The sequence below is a fragment of the Lynx rufus genome, unplaced genomic scaffold (assembly GCF_022079265.1).
Source record: "Lynx rufus isolate CCGP_SWC_20201006 ecotype Redwood Valley unplaced genomic scaffold, mLynRuf1.p SCAF_8, whole genome shotgun sequence".
NCBI lineage: Eukaryota > Metazoa > Chordata > Mammalia > Carnivora > Felidae > Lynx > Lynx rufus.
The window spans coordinates 12571740-12593976 of NW_025814896.1; the positions used below are offsets into that span (position 1 = coordinate 12571740).

A 22237-nucleotide genomic window follows, 5' to 3' on the forward strand; every position below is an offset into this window, starting at 1 on the left:
CACAACAGCACAGGCCTACTCCGGGTCAATGACTCAAGGTTCACAGACGACCCCTGTCACGCACAGCCACCGTCCCTCTCGAGGGCCCTTTAACGGGGACTGTGCACAGCAGGGACGCTAACAATTGGTACACGCGCTGTTCTGAGGTAAAAATAAAAGGTTTACTCAAATATAAATTAACTCTGTTAAATTACTACTTCATTTTTGTTACTACTTCATAGATTAGGTTTCAATGTGTGAGATGGACAATGCATTCTGGAAATTTTAATACCCATCCACAAATACTTATTTCAAAGGAAGGCTAATCATCTTCATTACATTTTTTACTTTTTACTACAGACGTTTTCTCCCCAAGTTACTCAAAAAGGGAGAGCCAGGAGGCACTACCTGTTTTTGTTTTTTAACCTTGCAAGCTCTTACTTCTAACTTAATTACTAAACTCTGCTGTCAATGAAATTTTCAATAATATCTTTTCATAAAGTAATTTAAAAATCACTCAGACGTTAACAAAACAGAAAAAAAAAAGCAACAACCCTTTTCCCCACTAACTTTCTCCAAACTAATTTAACTACAGCTGACTCACAACTGACAAAAACACTCAAAATTCTCCAACACGCTCAAACAACAACAAAAAATCCAGCATATTTTAGGTGGCACTTAGCCGTTACAACAAGAAATTTTATTAACATACTCTCTAATAATCACAAACCTATACAGCTATGTTCAGTGTTTTCAAGGAGAGCAACTTCCTCGGACAAAACACGGACAGCCAATCGTGGGACTCTGCTAGGAAATGACCACATGTGCAGTGACAGGTTTGACAGTTTAATCAGTAAAATGGAATGACGGAGAGGAAACAGACTCCCCACCTACTGTGTTAACTGGGTATGCAACACTTTAATGAAACGGCACAACGTCTTAGTCAGGGACCGATGGGGCCAGCGCAGTGGCCGGCTTCCTCTAGGCCATTCTGAGCTCCCAGAGGCCGACTCCTCGTTTCTAAGATCTGACCCTTCACGAGATGTGCCAGGCAGAGGTGGCATGGTGAGCGTTCTGCAGAGCTGCAGCAGTGGCCCGCCGGGGCCGGGGCTACCACACTGGTGACAGTGTCCCCGGTAGCTGTGACGGCTCTTCTGGAATCCAGATCTTATACACAACGCCTATCCGCAGGAAGAACTTGCGCAGGACTGCTCGGAGCTCAGGGATGAGGTCAAACTGCATAATTTCACACAAGTAGGGGTAGTACATAGAAGCGTGTGCTTTAAACTTGAGGTGGGAGAGAAGGAGAGAGAGAATTAGACAGGGAGCTATTTTTTCTGGCACTACTTTGCCAAGAGTATTCATCTCACCCTGGAACTTCTTGCAAGATTCTGGTGGTTTTTCTTGCTATTAAAAAGTTGATGTGAGAAATTTGCAAATTAGAATGTCTCTTAATTACGTTTAACTCCAAACACAAATTCTTTGGGGGACAGCTTTGCTGCCGAAGTCAACTTTCATTTTAGCAAAGCAGATTCCCAGCTCTGAACCACTGCTTCGCAATCGCCACCCTCTCTTCCAACACAGCCGCACTGATAATCACTGCCGCTGTTTAACAGCCGCATGGATGGTCTCAACATCAGCCTTTCTCAACTGGGCTTCTTGGAGAGAAAGAGACCCAATGGGCCACAGCATCACTGTCTGTCATGAATTAACTTTTCTCCAATGCATCTAGAATGGTGCTAGTTATGCAACCATCCTTAGAAGAATTGAGAAAAACAGTCTTGAAATTCTGAGTAAAATGCCAACCCAAACCTATGTCCTAGTGGAGACATTAGAGTTTCCTGGTTTATACCTTGTCATCGTTTATTTTGAGGGTTTTTGTTAGAAGTAACAACAGAAGACTTGTCCAGGCCTCCCGATGGCTTTCCGAATTCACGGTGATGAAATAGGCAAGGGCCTCACTGCACACGCTAGAAGAGTCGGAAACAGGGAGGCACATCAAACCCAAGATTAACCTCGGGGCGCCTGGGTGGCTCAGTCGGTTAAGCATCCGGCTTAAGCCCAGGTCATGATCTCACGGTTGGTGGGTTTGAGCCCCATGTGGGGCTCTGTGCAGCTCAGAGCCTGGAGCCTGCTTCAGATTCTGTGTCTCCCTCTCTCTCCGCCCCTCCTCTACTCACACTCTCTTTCTCTCTCAAAAATAAATAAACATTTAAAAAAATTTTTTAAAAACCCACAAGATTAACCTCTCACATTTTACTACAGAATTTTTTTTTTTTTAATTTTAGAGACAGCATGTGAGTGGGGAAGAGGGGCAGAGGGAGGGAGAGAGGAAGCGGGGGTGGGGGGAGAGAGAGGGAGAGGGAGAGGGGGAGAGGGAGAGGGGGAGAGGGGGGGAGAGAGAGAGAGAAAATGAATGAATGAATGAATGAATGAATGAATATCTTAAGCAGATTCCATGCTCAGCACAGAGCCTGATGCCAGGCTCCATCCAACGACCCTGGGATCATGACCTGAGCAGAAATCAAGAGTCAGACGCCCAACCGACTGAGCCACCCAGGTGCCCCATGTAGTGGAAAACTCTTCATTTTGGCAATGAGTATTTATTTGCTGGGCACTTGCTCTGGCTTCTGGCTATGCCATCTTGGGCAAAGCTATAAAACAGGGATAAATAACTGTACCCAACTCAAGGGACTGTGGTAAAGATTAAATGAGACTGGTGTGTTGAATGTTAGCATAGCTCAGGGCCTGCTCAGAGAAGAGGGCCCAATCAGCATTTGTGCACAATGAACATAGAGCCTATCATCCACAGCTGGCTACACACTGCCTTTCTCTTCTCCTGTCACATACAATTGCTTTTTTTTTTTTTTTTTAATGTTTGTTTATTTTTGAGAGAGAGGGAGCACAAGCAGGGGAGGGGCAGAGAGAGAGGGAGACACAGAATCCGAAGCAGGCTTCAGGCTCTGAGCGGTCAGCATAGAGCCCAACACCGGGCTCGAACCCATGAACCATGAGATCATGACCTGAGCTAAAGTTGGACGCTTAACTGACTGAGCCACCCAGGCACCCCACTACTTTTTTTTTTTTTTTAAAGTAATCTCTACCCCCAACATGTGGCTTGAACTTGCAACCACGAGATCAAAAGTAGCATGCTCTACCAACTGAGCCAGCTAGGTGCCCCACAAATGCTACTTTTATTTAACTTTTTGGTTATTATTTCTTTCAGTTTATTTTTGAGGGGGCGGGGCCGAGAGAGAATCCCAAGCAGGCTCTGCACTGTCAGCGCAGAACCCAACATGGAGCTCAATCCCATGAACTGTGAGATCATGACCTGAGCTGAAATCAAGAGCCAGAGGCTTAACCAACTGATCCAGTCAGGTGCCCTACAAGTGCTACTTTCAAAACACATGTTATGCTGGGGTGCCTGGCTGGCTCAGTTGGTGGAGCATGTGACTCAAAATTGTGAGTTCAAGCCCCACACTAGAGGTAGAGCCTACTTAAAAAAAAATGTTATGCTAGAAATTGCAAATTTATCTCCTTTACAGAAACTTTATGAGACTATGTACATAATTATCCTTTGAGCTTGATTTAAGTTAATATGAGCTATCGGTGTCTCTATAATTAATTATGATGAACGAAAAGTGCAAAAAATTATAAAGGAGAAAAAAATACCCATAATTCCATCATCCTAAGGGACATATATCAAAATATTGTCCTATTTCCTTCTAGTCTTTTTGTCTGTGATATTTAAAAAACATTGCTGAAAAATCAGATCTATATGGTTTTACATCCTGTTTTGTGGTGAAACTTGTATCATGAGCACATTCCCACATTCTGGAAAATTATTTTGTAAAACTTCATTTTCAATGCCTGCTTAATATTCTACCACAGGATAGACTGTAATTTAGTTATCCATTCTACAGCTGAGCTGTTTTAAATTTCTTCTCTTATTTTCGTATTTTTAATTTTTAAAAAGTAATCTATGCCTAACATGGGGACTCATGAGAGTGAACTCATGAGAGATTACTTTAAAATATTAAAAGAAAAAAAAAAAGTCTCATGCTTTACCAACTGAGCCAGCCAGGCACCTGATATTTCTTCTCTTTATAGGTAAGTCTGCAGTGAAGAGTTCTTTGTGGGAATCCTGGTTCTTATTTCAACGTTTATTTATTTTTGGGACAGAGAGAGACAGAGCATGAACGGGGGAGGGGCAGAGAGAGAGGGAGACACAGAATCGGAAACAGGCTCCAGGCTCTGAGCCATCAGCCCAGAGCCTGACACGGGGCTCGAACTCCCGGACCGCGAGATGGTGACCTGGCTGAAGTCGGACGCTTAACCGACTGCGCCACCCAGGCGCCCCATCCTGGTTCCTATTTCTAACAAAATTTCTTTTTTTAAAAAAATTGTTTTGTAAGTAATCTCCGTGCCCAAAGTGGGGTCGAACTCACAACCCTGAGATCATGAGTCGCACGCTCTATAGACTGAACCAGTCAGGCACCCCTCTAAGACATTTTAGATTCCATGACAGTGGAATTACTGTGCCAAAGAAAGGCACTGAACATTTTCATGTTCCTGATTTTAATGCCACCTGCTTTCTAGAAAAATCCCCTCACTGTACACTCCTCCTAGCAGTGCAGGAGAATACACATCCTATCGTGGTTGCCAGCACCACAAGCTAATGATCTGAAATCATAAAGGAGTGAAAAGGGGGCGCAGACATGGTGTCTTGCTCACAAGATGCTGGGTGGCGAACGTCTACTTTTCTAATTTTTTTAATGTTTTACTTATTTTTGAGACAGAGACAGAACATGAGCAGGGGAGGGGCAGAGAGAGAGAGGGACACAGAATCCGAAGCAGGCTCCAGGCCCTGAGCCGTCAGCACAGAGCCTGATGCGGGGCTTGAAGTCATGAACCGTGAGATCATGACCTGAGCCGAAGCCAGACACTTAACCAACTGAGCCGCCCAGGCGCCCCTCAAACGTCTACTTTTCTGTCTGGGACTCTCAATGCCACCCCCCATCTCCTTAAGGCTGCGTTTCTGCATAATCTAAGTCAGGACACCCTGGTATCCACAGGATTCCAACACATGCTTCTTGGGAGGAAGGAAGGGTGGGAGGTTTAAGTGGACATTGCCCTAAGGAGGACTTAGTCAGGACTTCATTCCGGACCTGCTGACTCAGAGTACTTTGTACTGCCCATGTTTTTGTGCCTTAAGAAATTTATGAATGAGGGACGCCTGGTAGCTTAGTCGGTTGAGCGTCTGACTCTTGATTTCAGCTCAGGTAATGATCCCAGGGTTGTGGGATTGAGCCCCACGCTGAATGGGGAGCCTGCTTAAGATTCTCACTCTCTCTCTCGCCCCCTCTCAACCTATAAATGAAAGAAATGAGGCCCCACCCTCCTCAGGGCATTAAGAAAAGTGAAGTAGAAGTGTCAGCAAAGGGGCACCTGGGTGGCTCAGTCGGTTGAGCATCCGACTTCAGCTCAGGTCATGATCTTAAGGTTCATGAGTTCAAGCTCTACAACAGGCTCGCTGCTGTCAGCACAGAGCCTGCTTCAGATCCTCCGTCCTCCCCTCTCTGCCCCTTCCCTGCCTGCGCTCTCTCAAATAAAACATTAAAAAAAAAAAAAAAAGTATCAGCAAATAGAAAACACAAAAAAAGAAAAGCATTTTGTGAGGGTGTCAGCATGTATATGTTTTTTCTTATTCTTTTCAATTCAGAGTATTATTGTGATGCAGTTTGTGTTTTACAGATAAGACATTTAATCAGGAACCAATCTTCTTACGTTAAAAGTCGCTGCTGGATTTCATCCCAGGAATCCCTGCGGTTCTCGTCAACATACATCCGAAACAGGATCCTTAAACAACAGGCCAGGCTGCTGGTTTCTTGCTTTAGAAGATTGGGTTTAGATTTGCCTTTAAAACCTAGAGATTAGACAGTCAGATAAACAGTGCACACTTCTAGGATAAGACTGAGAAGTCATGCGGGAACCTAATCTAGTTACCTTAGGGAAAGAACACTGAAACACCTCACCTTCTTTTTAACTGAAGTCTAGCTGACATATAACATTACTCTTAAACACATTTTCTTAAACAAAGCAGTACCAGTCAGCCATAGAGATATGTAAACAACTCTCACAAGCAAAGCCTTATTACAGGCAAAGGCATAAAATACCTAGATCTGTTAAAGTCATAAAGGAAAACAGTATTATAAAACTGTGGATTAAAATAAGCATTTGGGAAGAAAATGAATGGTTACCCCGTAACAGTAACAATACAAAAATTATATAAAGTCTCACTTTTGTGCAAAGTTCACAAAATGAGACTCTCACTGGCACCATGCATGCATACCTATCTACATATAAATATATCTATATAAATCTGTGTACATATCTATATGTATCTCTGTATCACCTCCAGAGTTTATGTATTTATTTCTGGAGGTGGGAAGGAGAACCCCTAAAAGCCTCAGGAAATGTCTGAATGCTTTTCTGTTTCTCCTAGACCACCACAATTTTTGATACAAAAATATTTAACTACATAATTTTACCTTGATTTGCTAGATCAGTTCCGGTCTCTATGAATTCACTTTTCCACCAGATACTTACTGAAAATCCCCCGCGTGCCAGGCAGTATTCCTGGAATTCCTGGTACCGGGATGGAATGTACCCAGCATTCCTTCTTTTTCCCTCAAGCATGAAAATTATCTGCCAAGTTATTCCAGCTAAGTGTACAAGCCCAGGAGTTTCCCAAGGGCTTCCATGTTTTAGGGTGGTGACCGGTGTGGCCACCTGTCCCATCTGCTGTGTGGCCTTACCTGCTCGCCACAGGACAGTCCGTTGCTCGTAATTGGAGTTGAAGGCCTTTGAGAACGAATGGGACTCCTGCAAGCAGTCCAGCAGCTTGAAGAGGTGCTGGGAAGACATGCACTTATACATGCCCTGGTCCTCTGTCTCTATGTGGATATCTGCATCCAGCGTGTCTTGCTAGAGAGGGGAGGGTGGGAGAGCTAAGTGAGGGTGGTTTTGGACACCATGGCATCACATCGAGGCAGTCATTACTCGCCACAAGTCATACACACACTTCATTCCTCACCACCCTGAATGTCTCCCCTTTACACTCTGTTCATCGGCAGGGGCAGTGGGGAGAATTACGCCGAGCTCTTGCGTGACGTCAGGCTTTGCTGGCCCGAGTGTCCGTTCTGTCGGTACTGCCTTCATTGCACGAACACAAGTACTTCTCCAGTTATTTCACAATAGGACTGCACGGTCCTCTACTTATCAAAGAAACAATTTTTTAAAGACTTTATTTTTAAGTAATATCTATACCCAACGTGGGGATCAAACTTACAAGCCCGAGATCAAGAGTCGCACGTCCCTCGGACTGAACCAGCCAGGCGCTTCTACTCTTTTATTTATTTTTATTTTATTTTATTATTTTTTTAATGTTTATTTATTTTTGAGAGAGACAGAAACAGAATGGGAGTGGGTTAGGGGCAGAGAAAGAGGGAGACACAGAAGCAGAAGCAGGCTCCAGGCTCTGAGCTGTCAGCACAGAGCCTGACGTGGGGCTTGAACTCACGAGCTGTGAGATCATGACTTCAACCGAAGCTGGACGCTCAACTGACTGAGCCACCCAGGTGCCCCTATTTTATTTGTATTTTATAATGAGATTGGAACATGAGAAAGTCAAACTGTACTGTATGTCATAGAAGGTATGAGTCTCAAACCATACTTATTGAAAGACCGAAACTGGGGGGCCTGGCTGGCTCAATCAGTTGAGCATCCAACCCCTGGTTTTGACCCAGATCTTGATCTCATGGTTCAGGGGTTCGAGCCCCATGTTGGGCTGTCCACTGATGGTACAGAGCCTGCTTGGGATTCTCTCCGCCCCTCCCCCCCCACCCCACTCACGTGCTTTCTCTCAAAATAAAATAAACTTAACAGCAACAACAAAGAAACTGCTAAGTGAAGCCTGAGTGGCATCTTTAGCTTCAACTTTGTTTACAAATGTGAAGGGAAAAAAACATAAAAATAGGTACAAAATGCTAGACATTTTTATCAAACATGTTGCCTAAAATGTGAGACATAATTAGGGATTTTATATTTGTTGAGCATTCTAAGAATAGAATGGATCTATCCTTCTTATAAGCCGGAGGTTAATGAAAAATGGAGTTGGCCATGTTTCCTAAATTGATCTATGAATTCAATGCAATCCTTATCAAAATCCCAGATTACTACCTTTTATTTATTTTTTTAATTTTTTTTAACGTTTGTTTATTTCTGAGACAGGGAGAGACAGAGCATGAGTGGGGGAGGGGCAGAGAGAGAGGGAGACACAGAATCCGAAGCAGGCTCCAGGCTCTGAGCTGTCAGCACAGAGCCCGACGCGGGGCTCAAACTCACAAACCGTGAGATCATGACCTGAGCTGGAGTCAGTCGCTCAACCGACTGAGCCACCCAGGCGCCCCAGATTACTACCTTTTAGAAATTGACAAGCTGATCCTAAATTCATGTGGAAACACAACTGACACAGAATAGCCAAAACAATGTTGAAAAAAGAAATGCAAAGTTAGAAGACTCACACTTTGATTTCATTCAAGACAGTGTGGTGGTATTGGTATAAAGACGGACATACAGGTCAGTGGAACAGAACTGAGAACCCAGAAATAAATCCTTATATTTAGGATTAAGTGATTTCCAACATGCATGCCAGAACAATTCACTGGGGAGAAAACAGTCTTTACAATAAATGGTGCTGGGACAACTGGGGATGTCCACGTGTTAAAAAAAAAAAAAAAAAAAAAAAAAGATGATCTCCTATTTCCCATTATACACAAAAATGAACTAAAAAATGGATCAAACACCTACATGTAAAAGCTAAAATTATAAAACTCTTAAAAGAAACCGTGGGCCTAATCTTTGTGACCTTGAATCAGGCCATGCTTTCTCAGATATAACACTAAAAGTACAAGGACTCAAGTAAAAATAGTAATTCAGAACTTCATTAAAATTAAGTTTTGGTGCTTCAAAGGCCACCATCAAGAAACTGAAAAGACAATGCACAGAATGGGAGAAAATAGTTGTATCTGATAAGTGGCTAGTATCCAGAATATATAAAAACTCATATAATTCAATGGCCGAAAGATAAATACTCCAATTTAAAAGTGGGTACGTGAATTGAAAAGACATCTCCCCAAAAATACAAATGAGCCAATCAACACAGAAGATAGCTGTTCAAGGTCATTAGTCACTAGGGGAATGGGAATCCAAATCACAATGAGATACCACTTCACACTCACTGGGATGGCTGTGATAATTACAAAAAAAAAAAAAAAGAAAAAAGAAAAAGAAAGAAAAAAGAACAATAACAACCATTGATGAGGATGTGGAAAATTAGAGCCTTCATCAATTGCTGATGGTAGGGTAAAACAGTCCAGCTGTTTTAGAAAACAGTCTGGCGCTTCCTCACAAAGGTAGGCATGGAGTTATGGTGTCACCTGGAAATTCCACTCCTAGGTACAAGCTCAAGAGAATTAAAAACATGTCCACATAAAAACTCATATACAAATGTTCACAGCACTGTTATTCACAATAGCCAGGCAATGGAAACAATCCAAATGTCCATCGACTGATGAAAGGATAAATAAAATGTGGAACAGCTGTACAATGGAATATTATAGACATATATATACACATATATATACGCGTACACACACATCTGTATACATACAACAACGTGGATGTCACATGCTACAACACGGACGAACTCGGGATACGTTATGCTAAGTGAAGGAAGCTGGACACAAAAGCTCATGTATTATAGGATTCTATTAATATGAAATATGCAGAGATTAGGTAAACCCATAGAGCCAGACAGTAGATTAGAGGCTATCCAGGGCTGGGACAAAGAGAGAAGGGGGACTGACTGCTAATGGTTAGGGCATTCCCTTTTGCGGTGACAAAAATATTCTGGAATTAGATAGGGGTGATGTTTGTACAACTTTGTGAATATTCCAAAACACCGAACTGTACATTTAAAAAATAAAAACCAGGGGTGCCAGGGTGGCTCGGTCGGGAAAGAGTCTGACTCTTGACTTTGGCTCAGGTCATAATCTCATGCTTTGTGAGTTTGAGCCCCACATCAGGCTCTGCACTGACAGCGTGGAGCCTGCTTGGGATTCTCTCTCTCCCTCTGTCTGTGTCCCTGTGCCACTTGCTCTCTCTGTCTCTCTCTCTCTCTAACAAACAAAAAGGAGGATAGCCTTTGGGCTGGATCTAGCTCACAGATATATTCTGTTCGTCGGTAATTATATTACTTAATAAACAGGAGATTTCCTATATGAAAAAAATCTCAATCTGGCTCCTGTTGAAAAACTGGGAGCCTGTCATGACTTGACCCATCTGTTAGCAACACACCGCTGGGTTGGGAGGCGGCTGCGGCTCTGGCGGGGCTGGAGGTGCCTGGTCTCTCTGCCCCCGGTCCCACCTAGGCTGAGTAGGCATTCACAGGATGTTAGTCCCAGAACCACGTAAGTTTACAACCTATGGTGCAATGTTATGGTTCAACTTTTGGACACCCAACCCTCTGTTGCCAAGAACAACAGGTTGTACATACAAGACAAAAAAGTAAACTTTCTAAAGGAAAAAGTGGTATCTTCACCCATATATTTTTCTCTCTCGGTTACTTATGGTTAAACCATACAACAATTATGTGAAACAGGCCTGTGATTAACAACACTCTTTTTCGAAGCACCAGGGAGGGTGGGATCTGAGCAGTGGCATGCTGGTAGACCGGCTCTCTGGGAAATTAAAAAAAAAAAAAAAAAGAAAAAGAAAGTTCTGATTTTTAGGGTTTACTGATTTCTGTGGTATAAATATTCTCATCGTGGCCAATTTCAAGCTACCAATATGCCGTGACTGATCACAGGGCTGGGGAGAGATGAGCACGATCTACGAGCTGGCTCCAGCACACCACTGCATCTGAGCAACCTCTCCAGGGGCAAGTTCGTCCTCCTCGAGGCTCGTCCTATTACCTGGGCAGCAACCATGTGTTCTGCATCTTCTTTTTTGCTTGTTGCAGGGTAGAACACGATGTTGTCAATGGTCTGTATCAATTCCAGCTGGACCACACACTTGATGAGGAGGCTGGCAAACAGTTTCTGATCTATATTAGATGATAAAGATTAACCCTAATAATGATTCAGCCAGTGTTGAGTAAGTATTAACCGAGCTCCTTCTACATGCCAGGCACAGTCCTTGATGCCGTGGCATAACAATGAATAAGCTGGACAAAAATCCCTGCTTCCACGGCAGAGACAGAAAATAAACAAGATATTTAAGTCTAAGGCGCATGTCTACCTATGTCAAATGACAATGACAAAGGTAGGGATGGGGACAAGGTAGGGATGTCATCAGGATGGGGCTTCAAGTTTAAACAAGCTGGTCAGGAAAGCTCTCTCTGAGAATGTGATACTTGAGCAAAGACCTGAAGGGGAGGAGTCAGCTACGCAGGGCCCACGTCTTCCGACAAGCTTCTCTGCCACCTGCAGCTACTGACTAGACTCTGGCTAACATCTCCTCCCTCCATCTTTGTCTTCTCACTCCCTGGGCTCAGTGGTGGTCCATGTCAGGCACTTCGGAGGTGTGGGTTGATTTGACTATAATAAAAGTAGAGATTCCTCATTCAACTTATTGTTATAGAATCAGGAAGTTGAAAACATTAAATAAAGCATTTAGTGATGCCAAATGAGGTTAGGTCATTCTCAAGTTTTGGAAAGTGACTAAAATTGTCTTTCTGTATGTCTGTCTGTCTATCAATTTTCTATGTAGAATCAGGTTAATTAAAGAGGAATATGGTGGAGTTGCAAAACATGTATATTTGACTCATGCCAATTCAGTAACATCAGCCGGGACCAAAAATTAAAAAGAAGAGAAACAACGCAAGTGCTGTGAGCCTGTACCTGCTGCCCACAGGGCAGGCTGAGATGGGAGACTGGAGGCACGTTCCCAGGAGGAAGGACAGGGGTCTCAAGGCCCAGGCACCTCTCAGAGTATAAACATCCTGCTGCACCAAGAGCGGTTCTAGTTAAAATGTGCCTCCTCCACACAAGCCAATCCTTTATCTGGAGCCAATGAGGCAGCACAGTTCATTCTCTCACTGGCTACTACAGAGAGACTGGCACGAGCTGCAGATATGGAGGAACATGGTAGCTTTTCAATGGATCCCAAGGGTGCTTCTGTTTTATGCCTTCAAAAAATAGCGGTGAGCACGTGTGGCTTTGCCTAATGCACTGGTTGGGAAGTTAACAGCGGTGTTAACACCTACAGCCTGGCATGTGGAGAAGAGGGTGGGGCTGCTATGAAGGATAACAATATGGCCACAGCTTGAAAACAACCAGACCAGGAAACAGGACGGTTCCAGTTTCTCAGTCAGCCAGAAGTGCGCTAGGTGCCAAGGATCCAAATGTCAACAGTACCTCCTCAAACGGTAGAGTACCAATTATGTGAGATCACATATTTGAAACACACAGTGCTGTGCCTGGTGCATAGCAACTGTCAGACCTGTTTTTTAAAATGACAGGCAGTAAAATAGATCACAAGAACACTGTGGGACAAACTGATAAAAGTCATCTGAAACGCATATCCAGAAAAGGGATCTCTAATACATAAAAAGCTTCTCCAAACCAATAAAGACTAACAGCCAATATAAAATGAAGATTTGAACAGATCATGAAAAGATCTTAGACACATGAAAAACTGCTCATTTCACTCATAATTAGGAAACTGCAAATTAAAAATACTCCAAAGGTATGAAGTATCACCTGTGTGTTCCTGAAGATCACGTAAACAGAAACAACATTAATGGGGTAAGAATCTAATCATCCGTCAAAATGGCAAGTGCACTTCAGCCAGCAATCCCATTTTTAGGAATTTATTACACAGATAAACTCACAAATGACACACACATTAAGTGATTCAATGTTGTACTGTTCGTCACAAAGATTGGGAATAATATAAATGTCCATTAGTAGGAAACCCAATTAAGCAAACAATAGTACATCCACATCCTTGGATAACATAAATAGTATAAAAGAATGTGAAAGCTTTTAAGGTACTGATTTTGAATGATCTTAAAGATATACTAACTGAAAAAACAATGTCTAGTATTCCCTAATTTGTATAAAAAGGACAGGAGAATTCATGTGTATGTGTGTGCACGTACATATGTGTTTACGGATATGCATTTCTTATATATGGATAAAATGTCTTTGGAAACGTACAGAAGCTGGTGACACTGGCTGCCACAGGAAGGGACTGGCAGACTGAGGCACAGGGTGGAAGGAAGGCTTATCGTGTTTATCCTCTTGTACTTTGCACATATTTAAATTGCATAAGTGTGTTACCTATTTAAAATAAATAAATGAAAACAACTAGAAAAAGTAGCCTTACTTGCGTATGGTCTACCTTTCCAGCTGTCATCGGTCGGGTTAGAGAGTTGACTCTGGCCTCTCTCAGAGGCATTTCTATCTATGCTGCTCAGAGACTGGCGGTCCAGATCCACATCCTAAAAGTAAGCCAGAGAGAAATACAATGTTCACTTTATCCACAATTGAGTACCTGGGCAGAGATGTGCCCGGCTTAACACTGGGGCTGGCCCAACTTGACAGTAAGTGCCTTGCTTAGACTGAAGTAAAATGACATTCCATGCTGGACTGCACAGGAGACATTATAAATTCACTTATTTCTCCCTCCCACTAAAATTTCACGTTTTCTTGGGGTGCCGGGGTGGCTCAGTCAGTTAAGCGTCTGACTTTGCCTCAGGTCACGATCTCACAGTTCGTGAGCCTGAGCCCCGCATCGGGCTCTGTACTGACAGCTCAGAGCCTGGAACCTACTTCGGATTCTGTGTCTCCTCCTCTCCTCCCCTCCCCTGCTCACGTTCTGTCTCTTTCTCAAAAATAAACAAACATTAAAAAAAAAATTTTTTTTAAATCTTGTATTTTCTTATTCTGACTTCGAAGGTATTTCTCTACATATTATGATTTAACAATACATATGACCAATTAATGAGGACAAGCTCAAAAATACACTAGTGCCAAGAGCTAGCTTTTTAAAAAGTTGACAGAAGACAAACAAAAAATGTTTAAATAGGGTGCTTCATTTTTTAGGTTGCTATATCCTAAATGCCACCCCTTTTTTAAAGTAGGCTCCAGGCCCAATGTGGGGCTCGAACTCATGACTCTGATATTAAGTGTCACATGCTCCACTGAGTCAGCCAGATGCCCTCCAAATGACTTTTAAAATCGAATGGCTTTACAGTTATTTGGGAATAGACGTTAATAATACAAACCCCGTATAAAGCAAAATATTATAAAGTGAGACTTGAATTAGAACTTCTTGATGTGGCCTCACACAAAAAATAACAATCACTATTTCACTGGTGGTGGAAGAAAGCACTCTTTATTTAGGAGAGGAATAAATGAGGATAATTACACCAAAGTATTACTTCTAACAGGCAAACACCAGACCTGAGAGTCCAACAAGGGAGAATTCACTAAATATAATAATGTATAGCCACTGAAAAGGCTGCTCTCAAACAATATTTAAAAACATGGAAGACTGCTTACATGTTGTTAGGTAAAACATTCTGTGCCAAGCGCGCCCGAATTTCAAACACGTGTGGGTTATACGTGTGCCGTCGCACAAAGTAAAAACTAGAAATGTGAACTGTGGCTTTTATTGGGTGAGGTGACTTATCTTCTGTACTTTCTAAAAAAACGTGTTAATGAACATAGTTTTTAACTCTTTTTTTTTTTTTTAAAGTAATCTCCATGCCCCAAGTGAGGCTCCAACTCACGACCCCAAGATCAAGAGCTGCACGCTCCACTGACTGAGCCAGCCAGGCACTCCTAAAGCTTATAGCCTTTTTTGCTCACTTCCCATCAGAAAAGCACAAACTCCTTGGGCTACTTAATTTTTTTTACCTAATACGAGATCAGAGAAAAGATGACAACAAAAAACCCTACCAAGTGTTTCTCCGATGGATCTTCCTCCATCCCTACAGGTCTCCATGTCAGCAAACTGAAGGGAATACAAGAGAAGGAAAATGATCAGTGTGAAAGGTAATGTGGAGCCTTAAGACATCTACTGAGCTCAGCAAGAATCAGCAACAATCACATCTGCACTCACACGTGTGGAATGGTTGTCTTGAAGATATCCAGCATACAACTGCACGTTTCATCCCAGACGTCGGGACTGAATTTCTCCCCATTGGATATCACTAAGTTTTCTAAGCAATTTGTACCTGAGCGAGCCAACTGCTCATTATCTGCAAAATAAAGCAACATCTATCATCAAACTTCCGCTGCTGGTTTGATTCCCACCAGGGCACTGATGCTTCGTCTTGCGAGGTGGGGACATGACAAAGGGTTTGCAGGCTCTTACTTAACGAAGCAATGATACAGTGTTAAAACTTTTGTTGTTGGGGGTGCCTGGGTGGCTCAGTCGGTTAAGCCTCCGACTTCAGCTCAGGTCACGATCTCATGGTCCGTGAGTTCGAGCCCCGCGTCGGGCTCTGGGCTGATGGCTCAGACCCTGGAGCCTGCTTCCGATTCTGTGTCTCCCTCTCTCTCTGCCCCTCCCCCGTTCATGCTCTGTCTCTCTCTGTCTCAAAAATAAATAAACGTTAAAAAAAAAAAATTTTATAGAAAAAGAAAAACTTTTGTTGTTGGGGTGCCTGAGTGGCTCAGTCAGTTGAGCGTCCGACTTCAGCTCAGGTCATGATCTCGCGGTCTGTGGGTTTGAGCTCTGTGCTGACAGCGCAGAGCCTGGAGCCTGCTTCAGATTCTGTCTCCCTCTCTCTCTGTCCCTCCCCCGCTCATGCTCTTTCTGTCAAAAATAAATAAAAATTAAAAAAAAATTTTTTTAAATAAAAAAAAATAACTTGTTGTTAAACAGGCTATCAAGAGTTAAAATTACTTATCACAGCTTTACTGCTGGGATGGAAAAAGGTCAGTTTGTTAATTAACTGGCTTCTTATGTGATCAATGATAGAAGACAGAAATATTAGATCAGTGTCTCTCAAAATTTAGTCACTCAAACATTGCACTTCCAGTTTTTGCCATACTGGTATTGATTGTTTTTTCACTTATTTTAAAACTGAGTCACTTTTTGAAAAACTTTGCGAAATTAAGCTTTGTCCTAAGCCAAAACTATCTACGGAATCCAGGTCTAATGTGCTACGTAGGTATTCTTCCTAGGATGTACTAAAATCAACACATAAGTACTCTAACGAAAAATGTCCACTGATGAAGCTGTTGTTTATATTGACTTCCATAATATATTAAAAAAAAATGTTTATTTATTTTTGAGAGAGCAAGCAGGGGAGGGGCAGAGAGAGAGGGAGAGAGAGAGAATCCCAAGTAGGCTCACACTATCAGTGCAGAGCCCAACGAGGCCTTGAACTCAAGAACTCTGAGATAATGACCTGAGCCAAAATCAAGAGTCGAACACTTAATCAACTGAGCCATCCAGGTGCCCCTCCCACAGGACATTTTAAAAACATTACAGAAAATTTCAACTACGACAAAAGCAGAAACCATAGTATAATATAGAAAGGCACATCTTTTTAAAAAAATTTTTTTTAAATGTTTAATTTTTTTAAATGTTTTATTTTTGAGAGAGACAGACACAGATTGTGAGCAGGGTTGGGGCAGAGAGAGAGGGAAACACAGAATCCGAAGCAGGCTCCGGGCTCTGAGCTGCCAGCACACAGCCTGACATGGGGCTCGAACTTGCAAACTACAAGATCATGACCTGAGCCAAAGTTGGGACGCTTAACCCACTGAGCCACCCAGGCACCCCTAAAGGCACTTCTTTTTAAATATAATAATAACTACATCCGTCTTTAAAAAATGCTTTAGGAGCACCTGGGTGGCTCAGTTGGTTAAGCATCCAACTTGGGTTCAGGTCATGATCTCACGGTTCGTGAGTTCAAGCCCCACGTCAGGCTCTGTGCTGACAGCTCAGAGCTTGGAGCCTGCTTCGGATTCTGTGTCTCCCTCTCTCTCTTTGCCCTTCCTTCACTCATGGGCGCTCTCTCCCTCCCTCTCTCTTTCTCTCTCTCAAAAATAAACATGAAAAAAAAAATTTTTTTTAAATAATAAAAAATGCTTTATAACTGACTTGAGATTGTTTCTATGTTCTTATTAAATAAAAAAATACACATTTTCACTGATTATATATTGTACTCCTTGGCATTACATTCTTGCTTTCATATACTGAAATAACGAACCTCTCATTAAAAACTACGTCAAGAAGGATGATGCCTGGAGACGGAGAGAGTACCTTGTTTTACACACCACTGCAACTGTGCAAACACATCAGAAAGAAGAACTTCGTTCAGAGCTTCATAAAACTGGGTGAACACGTCACAAATAGCATAGAGTGCGTGATTGCACGTTGTCGTCATCCACTCGGATTTCTGAAAAACAACAAGGTAATGTTTAAAAGCTACTCTCCTTGTGGTGAGATGGGCCCACTCCTACCTCAGGGGAAAAACTGTTCTGCTGTGCAACCTGGAAGTACGTGTCTACAGTCAGTCTTTACAATGCTCACACCCACGGAGGCAGTCATGCTGCCCAAAGGAGTGGATCCTAAGGAAAGCAGTAAACATCTGTGGGTGAAGTCTTGTGAATAAAGATGTTTATGCCACACTGGCACTTACACACTGAAAACACATATGAACAAATGCCCAAGAAGGTGGCAACTAAATTAAGTTTATACATATGTCAGGACATTAATAGTCATTCAAAGGGATACTGACCAAAGGCTTTAATGATTTGGAAAAAGTGAGTAGGAGATTGTGCTAAGTTATACCTTACACCCAAAATTTACCGCTGGTAATTTCATGGCACTATTTTAAGTATTTAATGTATACAGAGATTTAGAAAATCATCGAAAAGGGAAGGGTTGCTAATTGCAAAACAAGATTCCAGAAGTGGAAGCCATAAGGGAAAAAGACTGATGAATTTGGTTCCCTAAAAGCTAAAATTTTCTAAAATGAAAACAAAACGAGAATAACAAAGTGGGCAAAAGCATTTGCAATTTATGGAAGGATATGCTATGTTACTTATACACGAAAAAGCTCCTAAATCAATAGGAGAAAGATAACTAACCCAATAGATCGGCTAAGGATGTGAAAAAGCAATTCATAAAAGAAAAAAACTGTGAATCAGCAATGTGAAAAAAAGTCTGCAACCTCACCAGCAATTACAAAACTTTGTCACTGTGATACTTATGGCCCATCAAATGAACAAGGATTAAAAAAAGTATGGGGGCACCTGGGTGGCTCAGTCAGTTAAACATTCAGCTCTTGATTTCAGCTTAGGTCATAATCTCACAGTTCGTGAGATTGGGCCCCGAGTTGGGCACTGCGCTGACAGCATGGAGCCTACTTGAGATTCCCTCTCTCCCTCTCTCTCTGCCCTTCCCCCCACACGTGCTCTCTCTCTCAAAAATAAACATTAAAAAAATTCATTAAGGTATGAAGAGTTGGAGGGGGTATGGAGAAACGGGAACTCTTGTGCACTGTTCAAATGTAAAAGGCTGTAAATTTATAAAGGTTGCGAGTTTATTTGGAAGTAACTTGAAAGTACATATCAAAAGCCTCAGTAATTTGTAAGCCCCAAACCTGATATACCACTTGTCCCAAGAGAAAAAAGAAAAAACAAGAACAAAGGTAGCAGCAAAGAATGTTCATTTCAGTGCTGCCTTCTTTCTAATGTTTATTTATTTACTTTCGAAAGAGAGAGAGAAAGAGAGCGGGTATGCGGGGAGGGGTGGAGAGAAAGGGAGAGAGGGAATCCCAAGTAGGCTCTGCACTATAGCTGACGTGGAGATCAATCCCACAAACGCATGAGACCAGGACCTGAGCCGAAATCAAGAGTCAGATGCTTAACTGACTGAGCCACCCAGGTGCCCCAACAGTTTGCAGCTTTTAAAAACAGTATGGAAGAAGACTTAGGGTTGTGAAAAAACACTCAGGTATTAAACTGATAAAGCAATTTACGGTGTGTGGGCTGGGATCCCATTTTTGTAAAGAAGAAAACACACGAAGAATGTGAAGGTAGGTTAACGGTGGTTGCCTGTGGAAGCTGGAACAGTGGCTGTTCAAATGTTTTCTTTGTTTTTCTGTATTCTGATTTGTTTTACAAGGAAGAAAAATTTAAGTTATTTTAAAATAAGATTAGAAAGCTGTACTCTTATACTGTGACCTCAATCATACTTTAACCCTGTAGAAGACAGAAATTTGCCAAAACATTAACTCTTATTTCTGAATGGTAAAATTGTGAGTCTTCTGCGTATTCTTTTCTTTTTTTTAAGCTTATTTATCTTGAGAGAGAGAGAAGAGAGAGTGTGAGTGGGGGAGGGGCAGAGAGAGAATCCCAAGCAGGCTCCATACTGTCAACAGAGAGCCTGATGTGGGGCTCGATCTCATGAACCGTGAGATCATGACCCGAGCCGAAGTTGGATGCTTAACTAACTGAGGCACCCAGGCGCCCCTGAGTTTTCTATATATTCTCAATATTCCATACTAAACCTATGTTGCTTTTATACCAGGGGGAGGGAGAGAATGGTATTCCTAAAAGTGGTTAAGAAAGTGACTCTTTCCCTTCTAAAAGTCTTAGAATATCCTCTCCTCCTCCCTCTATCCCTGAGGTATAAATAACAATGACAACTAGAGGCATCAGATATCCTTTAAAAAAAAAAAAAGCCTAATAATTTGCCAACATCATCTCCAACTGTAACTTCCATAAAAACTTTTCTTTTTAAAATTTTATTTTTAAGTAATCTCTATGCCAAATGTGGGGCTTGAACTCACAACTCCAAGATCAAGAATCCACATTCTTCTGGCTGAACCAGCCAGGCACTCGTAAAAATGTTTTAAATGGGTTCTTTTAGGGACCAGAGACATCCCATTGTTTACTGACTGCTGAGAAGCTGATACGGACCAAAGAACAGACAGGAGCAGTGCCCTGTTGAACTGGCAGGTGTAATGCCCAAGGGCCAAGCAGGCCGGCCATGGTGACTTCTCTCCCCTTACCCTTCCTCAGATGGGGACAGTTTCTTAGCATTAGTTGCTTCTGGTATAAGAGTTCCAAGGATGGGGTTTTCATTTTGAAACACACCTCATGGGGATGATGACACAATCCCGCAGCAGACAAAGGCAGAGACTCCCCCACCCCCACGCCACCTAGCCATATCTAGGGCACCGTGTTAGTCATCACCTACCTCTGACTGCTGCTCAGGGAGTTTCATATTGTCAAAAATCCTGAACACGATTCTGAACAGGTCCTGCCACCAGTGCTTCTCAAAGGTGTGGCCATAGCTCTTCATGATCTCGAACATGACCGTGAGTCCTCTGGAGGAACAAAGCCAGGCACAGAGAGGGAATGGGTGAGGGGGAAAAGAGCAGAGAAGACGGTGGGAGAGCACGGGTCAACTAAGCCGGTGACCGAGGCTCATTCCATGACAGAAGGGGCACCACCATCCGGGACATGGTTACCTTGTCCGAACATCCAGCTTGCATCTATTAATGATGCAGGAGAGCTCGAACAGGATGGGGAACCAGCCTCGGACCCAGACCCGGTCGCCAGGAGCCACATTCATGTCGTCACTTGTGTATTCTTGTAGCACCTACAAGGAGGGTCATCTCTCAGATGCAGGCCAAGCAAGCAAAGGAAGAAAGTCAAAGAGAACTACATGAAGCTCCAGGCCCCACACATCTTCCCCTCCTAAAAACATCCACTCAGAAAGGGTAGGACCGGGAATCCGGAGGAGGCAGACACAAGCCTCTCCCAAGAGCACACGAGCAGCTTCCACGTATGAACCTCTGGACCTCTGTGGGTTTTAGAATAAGCTGAGTGGGCAGATCACGAGGGTCCTGTGGGTGGGAGGTGTTCCATTAAGAAAAGCACCAAAGGTCGGGGCACCTGGGTGGCTCAGTCGATTAAGCGTCTCCCTCATGGTTCATGAATTTGAGTCCCGTGTTGGGCTCTCCGCTGTCAGCACAGAGCCTGCCTCAGATCCTCTGTCCCCCACTTCTCTCTGCCCCTCCCCTGCTTGGGCGCACACTCTGTCTCTCTCTTTCTCAAAAATAAACATTAAAAAAAAAAAAAGCATTAAAGGTCAAAAGGTATTCAAGATGATTCCGTACCTTAAGTCTTTCTGGAATATAACTGTAATACACACTCCTTAAAACAATACCACCAGCAGCTCTTTATTGAGGGCTTGCTTTGCGTCAGGAACTGTGACAGTGCTTTATGTGGACTAACAATCCTCACGGTAACACCATGAGCCAGATACAAATAAATGTCCTACTTTACAGATGAGTTAACTGAGGCACCGGGATTATAAGTAAGCTGCCCAAGGTCATGCAGCTAGAAGCTGGCAGTCTTTCCCAGTCTGGGTGGGAAGCCCTACTCCCTGCCCCACCTCTGGGATTTTGAGCCTTTTGCTCTGGAACCACTCTTGAAGCAGTGCTGTCTGCTGTAATGGGATTTCTCTATCAGCTCAGCTTATCCAACATTACGCAATTTCTCTCTCTGTTTCAGTGAACTCTCCAGTACAATGGGGACATAATTCCCAATCTCATAGGTCTGATGTGGAGACTAAGTAAGTCAATACGCAGAAAAGATCTGAAGAAGAGATCTGTATGAGCCATCATAGTTTAGATGTGCTTATTCTACTTAATGTCACTGTTTGAGATGGTCGTTTAAACCAAGCAGGCTTCTTTGGAAAGGTGAGACATAACAGAATAAACTGGGACATTTCTGGGAGAAAACAAAAGATGATTTTTAAATCATGATTTCTCAGTCATGTCAAAATGGTAAAATGTCGTGTTTTTTTGGGGGGGGGAGTAAAATGTCTTTCCTTAAGAGGTAGGTTTGTTCTTTCTCTTGCTTTATTTTTTGAGAGAGCGAGCACGTGTGCGAGAGAGGGGAAGGTGAAAGGGAGAGGGAGAGAGAGAATGTCAAGCAAGCCCCATACCTGACTCAGGCCTTGCTCCCACCACTGGGAGATCACAACCTGAACCAAAATCAAGACTCGGACGCTCAACCGACTGAGCCACTCAGGGGCCCCAGGTTCGTTCTCTTACAAATAGAAAGGTCTAGCTTCTTCAGCTTTGCCAAAATTCAAAGCTAAATACTATTATTTTCCACAAAAACAATTAGTAGAATACTACATAAAAGTT

The 22237-nt window shown here is 42.8% G+C and overlaps 1 protein-coding gene across 3 annotated transcripts in view; it reads right to left on the reverse strand.

Moving 5' to 3' along the window:
* Positions 1-334: 334 nt before the first annotated feature.
* Positions 335-22237, reverse strand: part of ARFGEF2 (ADP ribosylation factor guanine nucleotide exchange factor 2) — a 101048-nt gene continuing 79145 nt past the window's right edge. For all 3 annotated transcript variants that reach the window (XM_047067914.1, XM_047067913.1, XM_047067915.1), the window contains 11 exons: positions 20549-20679; positions 20275-20404; positions 17329-17464; positions 15172-15310; positions 15009-15063; positions 13432-13546; positions 11016-11146; positions 6798-6966; positions 5767-5905; positions 1832-1949; positions 335-1266 (listed from right to left, as the gene is read on the reverse strand). In XM_047067914.1, the coding sequence (XP_046923870.1) occupies positions 1090-1266; positions 1832-1949; positions 5767-5905; positions 6798-6966; positions 11016-11146; positions 13432-13546; positions 15009-15063; positions 15172-15310; positions 17329-17464; positions 20275-20404; positions 20549-20679 (1440 nt within the window). In that variant the 3' untranslated portion in view covers positions 335-1089. The remainder of the gene's footprint in view (positions 1267-1831; positions 1950-5766; positions 5906-6797; positions 6967-11015; positions 11147-13431; positions 13547-15008; positions 15064-15171; positions 15311-17328; positions 17465-20274; positions 20405-20548; positions 20680-22237) is intronic.